Source organism: Salvelinus alpinus, chromosome 24 (assembly GCF_045679555.1).
Source record: "Salvelinus alpinus chromosome 24, SLU_Salpinus.1, whole genome shotgun sequence".
Lineage (NCBI taxonomy): Eukaryota > Metazoa > Chordata > Actinopteri > Salmoniformes > Salmonidae > Salvelinus > Salvelinus alpinus.
Genome location: NC_092109.1, coordinates 10,288,025 through 10,302,173, shown reverse-complemented (window position 1 = coordinate 10,302,173; position 14,149 = coordinate 10,288,025). Strand labels below are relative to the sequence as shown.

The following is a 14,149-nucleotide window of genomic DNA, read 5'->3' as shown; positions in this document are numbered from 1 at the left end:
TGGAGAAAGAGAGAGAGAGAGAGAGAGAAAGTGATTTAGTGATTTAGTTTTTTTTACAAACACATTATTCCAGTCCATCCCTGTCCCTCCCAACCCCCCTAAAGATAGATGGACAGATATACTGTATATGACTCTACCTCCTCTGTCCCGTATGGCCAGGTTGTGTCCTCTCTTCAGCACTATGTCCAGCTGGTACATCTCTGAGCTGGGCAGAGCTCTGTCCGAGTTGACCCCCGAGGCATCAGTGGCACCCATAACCTGGGGAGAGAGGGGAGACAGACGTTTAAAAATACAGCGTTAAACACACAACCTAACACACACAGCATCACACACACAAACATGCATGCACACACACACAGTTAACAGGCATACACACAGACAAACAAACAGAGAGAGCGAGACAGAAAAACACAAAGCACAACAAAGCCTAATAAAACTGTCATCCTGAAAAATATGTTGGCTAAAACACAGCGTTGGAACGAGGAAAGGGGTGTGACACAGCTTCACAAAACCAACTTCCTGGAACCTCCTGCACCCGAGATGCTTTCAGCATTACAGCTCCTACAGGAGCGATGCTTTCACCAGCAAACACAGTCAAGAGCATAATATTCACCATAAAAGCGACCGTGAGCTTAGTCCCGTTCCTCTGCTGTGGGTGTGTGTAGGCAGGGCACACACGTTTCCAGTGAGCAGACGGCTATCAGTGTGGGTCTCATGTACCAAGAGAAAACCAATGAAACAGCACATCTACAGGGACACCACTAACAGGATGTTGCATGAGAAAGACTTCCTGAGCTGAGTGTGAGCTTCTTATCTACAATACATATCCATTCCGGTGTTGCTCCACTTCCATAACCAGGTCCACTGTCATCACCATGCATTACCGAGGCCGGTCAGTGTGTGCATCTACTGTATTCAACAATTTCCTGCTACTGGTTCTTCAGGAATTACACTTCTGGTGAAGGGAAGGTCAGCTGATATATTGTCCCCACTTACACCAAACAAAACAAATTTTGTGATCAGGACATAGACCAAGCCCAGGGATAAACACCAACTCTACAGTAGTGCATCCCTGATCACATAGTTATTACAGTGTACACACACTGGCAGTGCCCGCTTTGTCTCCTGAGTTTGGTTCTGTGGATATACATAGCTGTACCTCATAATTACACTGTGGTTACCATAGTAATTCTCTCTCGCTCTCGCTTTCTCTTTCTCCATCCAGACGCACAGACACACTTAAATCAATGGCGGTCAGCAACTTTAATCCAGTCGACAGACAGGTGAGCTATTCAGCACATACACTTAAAATGAAGTGTTCTGTAACACCTAAACAAACACATCCTTCTGAGAGGTTTTGAAAGATGACATGATGTGTTGTAACACCACTTAATCAAGTGTTGTGTAACACCTTCCCAGGGACTGGGAGCCCTACCGGAAGAGGTTGAAAGCACCATTCTGGCGTTTCGAGTTCTGTTTAGTCCAGAATTAGATCCCTTCTCTTTCGGTGTTGTTTCCCCTCTCTAAATCTTCTGAACACAATCACAGTGCTTCAGCGTGAGAACAGTTCCTCTGCAGGATGTTAAAAATGGATTCATGTTCAGTATCTGATCGTTTGCCCGTTTAACCCATTTTGGTAGGCTTGTTGAGCACAGTGCTCAATCCACCAGCAGTAACTAAAAGTTTTACAACAAGCACTATATTTGCTTCTTCCGTCAAAAGGTAAAAATGTGTGAACGGGTAGTCTCACCATTGAACGTCATTTTGATTGGTGGTTTTGATATCCATTCATCACGATCCATTCCACCTCATGGCACAACAAGCTGCTTAATACTCATATAGAAGTTGACTTTTCGTTCTTCAAACATGCATACAACATTCTGTAAAATAATCATAAAGTCTAAAACATTTGAATTACCCATACTCCTCTAAAAAAAAATTGCCACGTGACAAGATATGATTCAAACCAAATCAGTTCAATCACAAAATGTTCTCTCTTTGGTTAGTTATCCTCATAAAAGTTACTTACATTTTTAGCAACATATTACGTTGGATTTATTCTTACATTTTTGGGGTAAAATCATTGAAACGACTTGCATTCATTTTCTATTAAGTATATGTTTTTTTGGTTTGTTGTTGTTGTCAATTTAAATTCACCCCGGAATAATGTTTTACAGTGTGGCTGTGTGGTTGAGTGTGTGAAAATTCAAATCAATTCCAAAGAAATGCACCATCTTACTGCCCCAGGGGTTCAATTGCCGCTTCCGTCTGTCCCACTTTCACTCCTTCTCTGTCTCCTCCTGTTTCCATTCTGTCTAAATAAAGCATTGAAAAAGGTGGAACTCCACAAAAATATTCTCTACAAGTTGTTATCATTAATCAACATTTAGGCTATAACTCATTTGCATTTATTATTAACCATTTGATTGTATGAGAGAAAGTCTGCCCCAAAAAACGTATTTTTATGCTGCCTTTTACATGCACTGACCCCCCCCCCCACCCCCCCAACGCTCTCCTAAAAAACAATATTCAGATTGAAGAAGCACTTTCGGCGTTTCAGAGTACTTCTATTCTGTTTTAAAACGTTCTTTGTCTCATAACACTTACATTGGTGTTTACATTCAAACACCAGATCTCAGGTTAGTTGCATTACTTTTCATGGTTTCATTACACAATCATGGTGTTTTGAGTCTTTCTATTTTTACAGTGTAGTCATCAGATATCTGCCATCTCATGACATCAACCATAGACCATCACAGAGACACAACCTCTCTGTGCACACAATCAATAGGTGATCAATAATAGTGATCTGTACTAACAATCAATCATAGTGATGTGATTAGTCTTGCTATGGCTGGGAGGAGGGGAGGGAGGGGTAGTCGATAGACTACGAACAGGAGAGAGATATTGGCCAAACAACGACAAGACACTTGACTGGCCTGGTACAATTGAGCCAATGGAGAAAATGTCAAAAACCAAAACCAATGTGACTGTATGCCTGCCTATTAGGCTGTGGCCCTGAGTAGTGCATTATGTACAGTGAATGAATAAGGTTTGATCCTGGACTAAGCCATATGTCTAACCAACCTGTGGCTGTGCGTGTGTGAACAGCAAGCTGATCTCCACAGAACTGTGGTACTAAATCAGGAGATGAGAGCCGCTAGGCTTATACTACACACTGATCAGGTACAATCCTATCAGCAGGCACTGATTTACATGCAGTACAGGGTATTTCAGGAGAGAGACTGTGTGTGTGTGTGTGTGTGTGTGTGTGTGTGTGTGTGTGTGTGTGTGTGTGTGTGTGTGTGTGTGTGTGTGTGTGTGTGTGTGTGTGTGTGTGTGTGTGTGTGTGTGTGTGTGTGTGTGTGTGTGTGTGTGTGTGTTGGTTATTTAGTGAGACAAGCAGCCAGTATAGGCGATCTCCGTGAGTTCTGTGACATGACACCAGACATGTTTCAACTGGTTAAATATACTGTGAGCTCAATTTGTGACCAAATCGAGAGAGAAAAAATTCAGAGGGGGGTTTAAATGTACAAAAGCAATCAAAGAATTAGACTGTGATTACCATAGTAACTCTCTCTCTCTCTCTCTCTCTCTCTCTCTCTCTCTCTCTCTCTCTCTCTCTCTCTCTCTCTCTCAAAACAGACACAACCCATTCCCCCCTTCAGTCACCATCCACCCTCCCACATGCTCCCTCCCCCCTCAGAAACCATGCAGCTGTATCCACTGGTTAAAATGGGAGAGAGAGTGAGGTGGTTGCCATTTTGGAGACAAAAATGTTTTCAGAGCAGTAATCTTCTCTGATTGATTGAGAGCTTCAAGGGCACTATCATAATTAAGTAACATAATAGATGCAAAGCATTGGATATTTAAAATCATGCACTCCCCCAAAAATGTTTTACTTTGCCCCTGAAGCATTTAAAAGCAGGGTACTCCCACATCATATGAAGGAATGTGCCTATCTGATTTAGAGGACACAGTTAACAGTTTTCATCGTAAAACGCTTCCTTGGTGTTAAATACAGTCTGTGAACAAACTTAAAATGAATTGATGGTTCAGATTACAGGATGCCAAGGTAATGTTTTTGCCATATTCTGTTCCAGTTAAAGGGTTGTTCAGATTCAATTAGATCTGTGAACCGTACTTTTTAATGGCTAGCTCAGGATATGAATTTACCAAAGGTTGTTTATATACAGTGTTGTAGAGATCAGTCCTTTCAGGAGCCCACATAATTTATTTTTAAATCCCATCATTGGATGGTTCGGTAGTTGCGTTTCCCAAGTAGCTGACCTAAATTGTAAATTATAAAGAAAAAAAATGAGTTTCCTGATAACGTGTATGTATTTTTCGATTCATGGAATGTACTCAAACAATTACTGTCCGTGATTGGCATACGTGTTGTTACCTACCCTTACCACCTGGGGGCGGCCCATCAGGAAGTCCAGAATCCAGTTACAGAGGGAGGTGTTTAGTCCCAGGATCCTTAGCTTAGTGATGAGCTTTGAGGGCACTATGGTGTTGAACGCTGAGCTGTAGTCAATGAATAGCATTCTCACATAGGCGTTCCTTTTGTCCAGGTGGGAAAGGGCAGTGTGGAGTGCAATAGAGATTGCATAATCTGTGGATCTGTTGGTGAGGTATGCAAATTGGAGTGGGTCTAGGGTTTCTGTGTTGTGGTGAGCCATGACCAGCCTTTCAAAGCACTCCATGGCTACAGACGTGAGTGCTACGGGTCATTTAGGCAGGTTACCTTAGTGTCCTTGGGCACAGGGACTATGGTGCCCAATGATGGGGATCTGGGTCTGGTCGGATATCTGCAGTATCTCCCTCCCGTCGGACTCATTGAAGAAAAACTCTTTGTCTAATCTGAGGTGGGCGCTCGCAGTCATAGGAGACGGGAGCAGCAACATTATGTACAAAACAAGTTACGAACAACGCGAAAAAAAGAAAAAATAATTGCATGATTGGTTAAGAGTCGATAAGACGGCAGCCCTACCCTCCGGCGCCATCTTACAATCTTTCTGTTAAAGTTTCCGGCAATGGTTTTATCTAAGGAAGCAAATATTTTGACCCCCCAATATTTAAAATGGGAAACGGCAACATAGCAGTTCTGAACACAAACTAGGTCATATAGCAACCTGTTTTTGTAACAACAGAGCACAGCCTTGAAGGAAGAATGAATTCTAGCGAGCTCCTTTTGATTAGCGTTGTTGTGTTGCACTTCAAACAAACGACAGTAAAACGCATTTGGTTCAGACGGGTTGGTTGGAGCATGTTGCTTGCAATTTCCAGCTCCAGAATTGAGGGTTTGATTTCTGTGCGGGCCACATATTACTGTACATTGACTAAAAGCATATGCTAATGATGTAAATTACCATATTCAGCAAATGTTAGAGAGGACAGTCACAGAAGATATAATCACTTTGAAGTGCAGTATACCTTTCAATTAAACATATGTTAGAGAGTCTAGTGACACAGAAACCATGCTTGCATACATGAGAAGAATTACATATCTCCTTCATCCCAGCACAGACATGTGTGATGAAACCAGTTAGGGAACCGAGGGAGACATGTGTACCAACATGATTCATTCACTTTGATGTTACTGTGATTTCTCCCTGACCTAGACAGCTGCCAGATCAAGTCATCTCCTGAGAGTGTGAGTCACCCACTGAGTCACCCACTGAGTCACCCACTGAGTCACACACACACACACACACACACACACACACACACACACACACACACACACACACACACACACACACACACACACACCACACCACACCACACCACACCACACCACACCACACCACACCACAAACACACACACACACACACACACACACACACACACACACACACACACACACACACACACTGCATCTGGATTTCCCACATGTAAGACACACTATTCAAACTTGCCGGGGAACCTGTCAGAGGAACAGAGACACACACAGAAAACATTTCACACTGGTCTCATGATGACAAGACAGGTATCCACTAGAGAACCTATCCAGCCAGCAGAAGGACTGTGTGCAAGATAGAGAAATACTGCGAGCCACAATTTAGTACAGACACCAACAGTAACACATTCAAACAATGAAACCCTTGAAAATCATAGCATGGGGAAGCAAGGGTTAGGTGGCATGGGGAAACAGGGGGTAGGAGGCAGGGAGGCAGGGAGGCAGGGGACAGCAGCTTAAGCTCACCGGTAGCAGTCATCCGCATATTGAGGTCAGATGATGTGACTCGTCCCGTAACCCTTGAAACGCCAATTCATGAAGTGAGAGAGAGAGGAGGAGAGAGAGACGGTTGTGGAGAATGGGAGGGAATGAGAGATCAAAGGAGAACGGAGGGGAGAGTGGGAGAAACTGGCATAGAAGGAAAGAGGGAAAGAGAGAGAAAAAGAGGGGAATGCCAAAGGCACTACTTAGGGACGACAAGCTCCACTCATCCAGAAAACAGCCACCTCCTCTCCTCCATTCATCCTCACATCCGCTCAGTCCCTAACCTCATCTGAGACACACACACACACACAGAGTCACACATACTGCCCCCTCAGACAGACAAGGCCAGACTCACTCTCTGCACTATCATAGCCTGTGTCCTCTGAGAGAAAACCAAGATAGATGGAGGCCGATAGAAAGACATTTAATAACAGGAAAGACAGAAGAGCTCAGAGGACGAGGGGGAAAGATACTAAGCTGAATGAAGGGATGACAAAGAGGTAGGAGTAGAAGGAGGAGGAAGAGTGGGAGGGAGAGGAGAAGTGAAGTCTTAGCTCCTGGCTATAATCCCTGGAGCGGATACCTCTTGATTGACAGGTGCTAAGCCATTTATGTAACCGCTGAGGCGGTCCGACAGCTCTCAGTTGTTCGGTCACGTGTCTGTGTACGCTACAGTCGGAACCAACCAACGACAGGAGTCAAGCCAGGAACCAATCAAACAACAACAGATGATATTAAAAGGGACAAATAAACCAATGGGAAACAACATCTACAAATCAAACTTAATTGATGGCCGGCTGATTGGTTGACTGATCGATATCTTGGACACCTGTTGCCGAATTGAATATGTAAGAGCAAACCTTTAATATTCCAATCAATAATCTTTTCAAATAAATGATCAATACAGACTGATCTTACTGAGGATGTCTCTTAAAGGCCCACCCATTCACTATCCCACATAGAACATTCTCACTTCAGTGTCAGTGCCATGGATAGATCCTGGTCTGAGTTTGCTGACTAACCAGGGTTTCTGTTAAGAAAACCGGCAGCATTTTAATTTAACGGACATTTGAGGAATTTACCGGACCCCTATGCGTTGGGTACTCAGAATGACAGAAATCACATTTAGATTATGGCAGTTCATATTAACGGAACATGCAAGTCGAGGACGCGACAATGTGCGGTCCTTCTTATCGAATTCTGCTGCGGACTTTGAAGATTTTGGAATAACTCTCCACATTTACTTTTCCTCGGCCAACAAGACGAGTAATGAACAGCTCAATCACTAACCTATGTCAATCTACTATTCCCAATAGTAGAGAAGTTGACCTATTTGTCAGCTTGTTGAGAAAGAAATAGCCTTTTCCAAACGGTCTCAGGGACAGTTGTGGGACTACAGATCCCAAATTCATACAACCAGTAGGCCTTGGATACATAAAACAAATGTAAAAAAACAATGAGTCTGATGCAGCGGATCAGAGCGTTTAGCTTAAAACGTTGATAACCTATTATTTCTTCATATTATAAGCGCCGCAATGCGCACAAGGCTGTAGGCTACGCTTGAATATTCGTTTCTGTCACGGCGGTTGAAAGGAGAGGACCAAGGTGCAGCGTGGTGAGCGTACATTTTCTTTATTTTAATCAAAAATGACGCCGAACAAAACAATAAACACTACAAAAACAAACCGTGAAGCTCAAAAGCTATGTGCCCTAAACAAAAGTCAACTTCCCACAAAGACAGGTGGGAAAAAGGGCTACCTAAGTATGGTTCCCAATCAGAGACAACGATAGACAGCTGCCTCTGATTGAGAACCACACCCGGCCAAACACAAAGAAATAGAAAACATAGAAATAAGGAAACTAGAATGCCCACCCTAGTCACACCCTGCCTAACCAAAATAGAGAATAAAAGCCTCTCTATGGCCAGGGCGTGACAGTTTCATAATGAAATTAGCAGGAAAATACAAAAGGGCATTTCTGACAGATGAAAACATCTGTCAGAAATGTAGAACGAGGGGAGATCTAAGATGCAAACAACATGCATGGGTTGCTAATATAAATAGGATTGTGCCTTTGGCTACTGTAAAATGAAAGAAAGTTAGGTAACACTTTACTTGACACCCACTGTCATAACCACGTCATAATATGCCATAACAGCTGACATAACTTGTCATAAACTGCCATAATATGGTCATAACACTGTCATTACACATATATGTTACACCTGTTGTAACATATATTGCGTTATTTTATGGCTGGTTATGACACCTACAGAAGAGTGTCAAAACCCACATTTATTCAAATTAGTTTTTACCCTGACAAGAAGTTTACTTTCAATTGAAAGTTTGTTTCTTAAACCCTTTGTTTTTTATGTAATTAATTCTTTACAGTCATGTTTTTTCATCATATTTTTAATAACATGCGCCGAATACAACAGGTGTAGACCATACAGTGAAATGCTTACCTACAAGCCCTTAACCAACAATGCAGTTAAGAAAATACCTAAAATAAGTAAGAGATAAAAGTAACAAATAATTAAAGAGCAGCAGTAAAATAACAATAGCAAGGCTATATACAGGAGGTACCGGTACAGAGTCAATGCGCGGGGGGACCGGTGTCGAGGTAACTGAAGTAATATGTACATGTACGGCCTGTCAGGAAGTCCAGGATCCAGTTGCAGAGGGAGGTGTTCAGTCCCAGGGTCCTTAGCTTAGTGATGAGCTTTGTTGAACGCTGAGCTGTAGTCAATGAATAGCATTCTTACATAGGTGTTCCTTTTGTCCAGGTGTGAAAGGGCAGTGTGGAGTGCAATAGAGATTGCATCATCTGTGGATCTGTTGGGACGGTATGCACATTGGAGTGGGTCTAGGGTTTCTGGGATAATGGTGTTGATGTGAGCCACGACCAGCCTTTCAAAGCACTTCATGGCTACAGACGTGAGTGCTACGGGTCGGTAGTCATTTAGGCAGGTTACCTTAGTGTTCTTGGGCACAGGGACTATGGTGCTTGAAACATGTTGGTATTACAGACTCAGACAGGGAGAGGTTGAAAATGTCAGTGAAGACATTTGCCAGTTGGTCAGCCCATGCTCAGAGTACACGTCCTGGTAATCCGTCTGGCCTTGCGGCCTTGTGAATGTTGACCTGTTGAAAGGTCTTACTCACATCAGCTGCGGAGAGCGTGATCAAATACACTTTATGACACTGTCATGAAGCATTATGACCATCATAATCATATAAGCCAGATAGGCCAGTCAAAAAGAGGGTGTCTTGTCCTGCTCCTGAAATCTGCTCCTGCATTCATCCCAGTCATCAGCAACAGAGCATTGGGGTAGTTGCATGTCTGACATCAATGTGTGCACAATTACAATGATAATTTAACATGGTCAATAACATAAACGTACTCTTGACAGGTAGGCTATGGTGTAATGGAATGTTTTGCCTTGTGTGGTAGGTTTTGACACTCTTATGCAGGTGTCATTAAATAAAATAACTACCGTGGTAGGTTTTGACACTCTTATGTAGGTGTCATTAAATAAAATAACTACCGTGGTAGGTTTTGACACTCTTATGTAGGTGTCATTAAATAAAATAACTACCGTGATAGGTTTTGACACTCTTATGTAGGTGTCATTAAATAAAATAACTACCTTGGTATGTTTTGACATTCTTATGTAGGTGTCATTAAATAAAATAACTACCGTGGTAGGTTTTGACACTCTTATGTAGGTGTCATTAAATAAAATAACTACCGTGATAGGTTTTGACACTCTTATGTAGGTGTCATTAAATAAAATAACTACCTTGGTATGTTTTGACACTCTTATGTAGGTGTCATTAAATAAAATAACTACCGTGGTAGGTTTTGACACTCTTATGTAGGTGTCATTAAATAAAATAACTACCGTGGTAGGTTTTGACACTCTTATGTAGGTGTCACTAAATAAAATAACTACCGTGGTATGTTTTGACACTCTTATGTAGGTGTCACTAAATAAAATAACTACCGTGGTAGGTTTTGACACTCTTATGTAGGTGTCACTAAATAAAATAACTACCGTGGTAGGTTTTGACACTCTTATGTAGGTGTCATTAAATAAAATAACTACCGTGGTAGGTTTTGACACTTATGTAGGTGTCATTAAATAAAATAACTACCGTGGTAGGTTTTGACACTCTTATGTAGGTGTCATAACCAGCCATAAAATAACGCAATATACGTCACAACAGGTGTAAATATATGTGTCATGACAGTGTTATGACCATATTATAACAGGTTATGACAAGTTATGTCAGCTGCTATGACATATTATGACATGGTTATGACCGTGTCATAATGTGCTATTACACTGGATGTCAAGTAAAGTGTAACCCGAAAGTTGATAGAAAATACTGTAATTGCCTAAAAGAATATGGTCTGAATTTTGGCTAGGCTACTTTAAGGCAAGGTAAGACATGCCTCATAATATGTATTAAAACATTCCGGTTTCAAACAATGAAGTATATGTTTTCAAAATGCATTCTGCCTCCAGCTCATTGCAAAGTGGTGTGTGATACGCTGATGAAGCCTGCCTTCTGTTGCCTATTGGCGCGTTTTTGTGCTAGTTGGCGCTAGTAAACTCTGAAATGTTCGACTTGCTAGCTACCTGGCTGTAGTTATACACATGCCACGTTCAACCAGTTAGCAAGTCGAAAATGTCAGAGTTTCATAGTTCCGACTAGCACGTGAACGCGCAATATGCATTGCAATATGCATTTGCTGTTTGAGATGCTATAGCCGCAGCTCTCGCGCTGTCTGACAGATTTTCCGCTCAAAGGCTCTGTATCTGTATGCAGTACGCGTGTGATAAATAAGATACATAACAAATATACTGTACACATGCACCAATTTAATTCCACTAAACTATGCACATTTTTATTTTATTTTTATCGACCAACCCTCCCTCTACCTACAAACAGAAAACTATGCTATTTGCCTACCAGCCCTCCTTCTACCTACAAACAGACAACCATGCTATTTGTCTACCAACCCACTGCCTACACAGGAACAGAAAACCATGTAGCCTACACTCATTATGCAAATAGTACTAACACACACACATACGCACACACGCACACACACGGAAACGGATTGAGCTCATACAGCAACAGCAGGAAGTGCTGGCTGTAACTGTGTCAGCGTTAACACCCAATGTGTTGTCCAGCACACACACTTGTGTAAACACACTAACCGTTTTCATCTTTGAAAAGGCTACCTCTCCACCTACTGCCCTTTTGGTGGACATTCTTAAGTGCACTCTTGTTTACTGTGCATGTCGATCTGAATTCCAAGATAAGCATTGATTAGACTGTGGGCTTAAAACACACACACACACATGCACGTGCATGCTTGCGCACACACACATTTATTAAAGTCTCACACAGATCAATAAGATGGTAAGAGGGTTCTACAGAATACCAATGCAGTAAACCATATTATTTACTTCACATTATTCACAATAAAGTAAACTACAGCTCTGAGATGGATTGACGCTTCAACAAACAGGCTCCGTTTTAAATGATTAGACAGCAGTGTTTTCTTCAGTGCTTTTATACTGTGTTAGGTGACATTAGGGCAATTCCATGGTAACAGAATGAGGCAGAGACTCAGATTGTTCACTTTAAAAGTATGCCAAAGGCTAGTCGAACGTCGAACTCTTCATTGAGACAATGCTGGTACGTCAGTCCATGGGCAAGTCAGTGGCACATTTTCATTTGTGCAGAAATAAAAATGAAAGAAAAGTCATCTTGCAAGTTCATCACGCTATGATGTGAAATATGCTTTTAGAAGTCTTGTCTTTATTTGAATGCTTATCGGTAATGCAGTCTTTGGTGTGCTTCGCTTATCAACGCTTTACCCACTCGTATCGATATATGTTCATTAAGTCATACAAAAGTGTTACATTGTGTGAAGTTTAAAATGCATTCCATCATTCCTAAATGTGTAATGTTATATACACAAATGGGAACACCTGCTTTTTCCATGAAACAGACTGACCAGGTGAATCCAGGTGAAAGCGATGATCCCTTATTGATGTCACCTGTTAAATCCACTTCAATCAATGTAGATGATGTGAAGGATTTTTATACTCATGGATTGTGTATTTGTGCCATTCAGAGGGTGAATGAGCAAGACAAAATATTTAAGTGCCTTTGAACGGGGTATGGTAGTAGGTGCCAGGCGCACCAGTTTGTGTGTGTCAAGAACTGCAACGATGTTGGGTTTTTCACACTCAACAGTTCCCGTGTGTATCAAGAATGGTACACCACCCAAAGGACATCAAGCCAACTTGACACAATTGTGGGAAGTTTTGGAGTCAACATGGGACAGCATCCCTGTGGAACGCTTCCGACACCTTGTAGAGTCCATGCCTCGGCAAATTGAGGCTGTTCTGAGGGCAAAAAGGGGTGCAACTCAATATTAGGAAGGTGTTCCTAATGTTTTGTACACTCAGTGTATTTTAACATTGTTTTTTCTTTTACACAAAAAAATGTTGAATTAATAATGTCACGTTCTGACCTTAGTTTCTTTTTATGTCTTTGCGTTAGGTTGGTCAGGGCGTGAGTTGGGGTGGGTAGTCTATGTTCTGTTTTCTATGTTGTTGTATTTCTATGTCTGGCCTGATATGGTTTTCAATCAGAGGCAGCTGTAGATCGTTGTCTCTGATTGAGAATCATATTTAGGTAGCCTGTTTTCCCCATTTTGGTTGTGGGTGGTTGTTCCCTGTTTATGTGTTTGTGTCACCATTCAGGACTGTTTCGGTTTTCGTTATCATTCACTTTGTTATTTTTGTATTTTGTAGTGTTCAGTTTATTATTAAAATATCGTTACAAATAAAATAGTCGTCTTCCTCAAATGAAGGGGAGGGAACGTGATTTCATTGGTCCTCACCTTGTACCTCAGTCATAATTCAGGGAAAGTGGAGTTAAGTGGAATTAGTCATGAGTTAGCCAGCCTGGAGCAGTTTAGTTCTGAAGAATTCGTTGCTATAGAAATTTAGCTGGCTAAATGTGAGCCACTTTCGTATTCCAAATTTAACTCAGAGTTGATCAAAGTTACCTCGCTAACTCCTCAAACCTGCTTTGCTTACTAGCAAACACTCAAACAGGAAGTACCAGTGACGTGCTAAATAAAGAAGTGGTCTGTTGAAGCGGATGCTAAGCTAAAAGACGGTTTCGCTAGCACAGACTGGAACATGTTCTAGGATTCATCCGATGAAGAGCTATAACTCCCGCTTTCAAAATGCGGGACACTAATCCGGACGCTTACAAGAAATCCCGTTATGACGTACGATGAGCCATCAAACAGGCAAAGCATCAAATGAGGACTAAGATTGAATCCTACTATACTCATCGGATATGGCAGGACTTGCAAACTATCATGGATTACAAAGGGAAACCCAGCTGCGAGCTGCCGAGTGATGCAAACTTACCAGACAAGCTAAATGCCTTCTATGCTCGCTTCGGGGAAAGCAACACTGAACCATGCATGAGAGCACCAGCTGTTCCGGATGACTGTGTGATCACGTTCTCCATCGCTGATGTGAGTAAGACCTTTAAACATGTTAACATTCACAAGGCCGCAGGGCCAGATGGATTACCAGGATGTGTACTCAGAGCACGCGCTGACCAGTTGGCAAGTGTCTTCACTGACATTTTTAACCTCTCCCTGTCTGAGTCTGTAATACCAACATGTTCCAAGCACCATAGTCCCTGTACTCAAGAACACTAAGGTAACCTTGAGTAGATGTGTCCAAACTTTTGATTGGTACTGTATATACAGCTGACAGAAGACCGGATGGCCAGGCATTTGTACGGTTGAGTCCGTTTCTTTGGTAACATGGACTCTTAACTAGGGCTGTGATGATACCAGTATCGCAT

The 14,149-nt window shown here is 42.0% G+C and overlaps 1 protein-coding gene across 5 annotated transcripts in view; it reads right to left on the bottom strand.

Annotated features, from left to right (window-relative positions):
- Positions 1-14,149, bottom strand: part of LOC139552115 (multiple C2 and transmembrane domain-containing protein 1-like) — a 52,490-nt gene that overhangs the window by 14,844 nt on the left and 23,497 nt on the right. For 4 of the 5 annotated variants that reach the window (XM_071363526.1, XM_071363527.1, XM_071363530.1 and 1 more), the window contains exon 2: positions 138-258. In XM_071363526.1, coding sequence (XP_071219627.1) covers positions 138-258 — 121 coding nt within the window. Of the gene's footprint in view, positions 1-137; positions 259-613; positions 760-14,149 lie in introns of those variants that run through there. The other variant, XM_071363531.1, reaches the window with a different exon arrangement.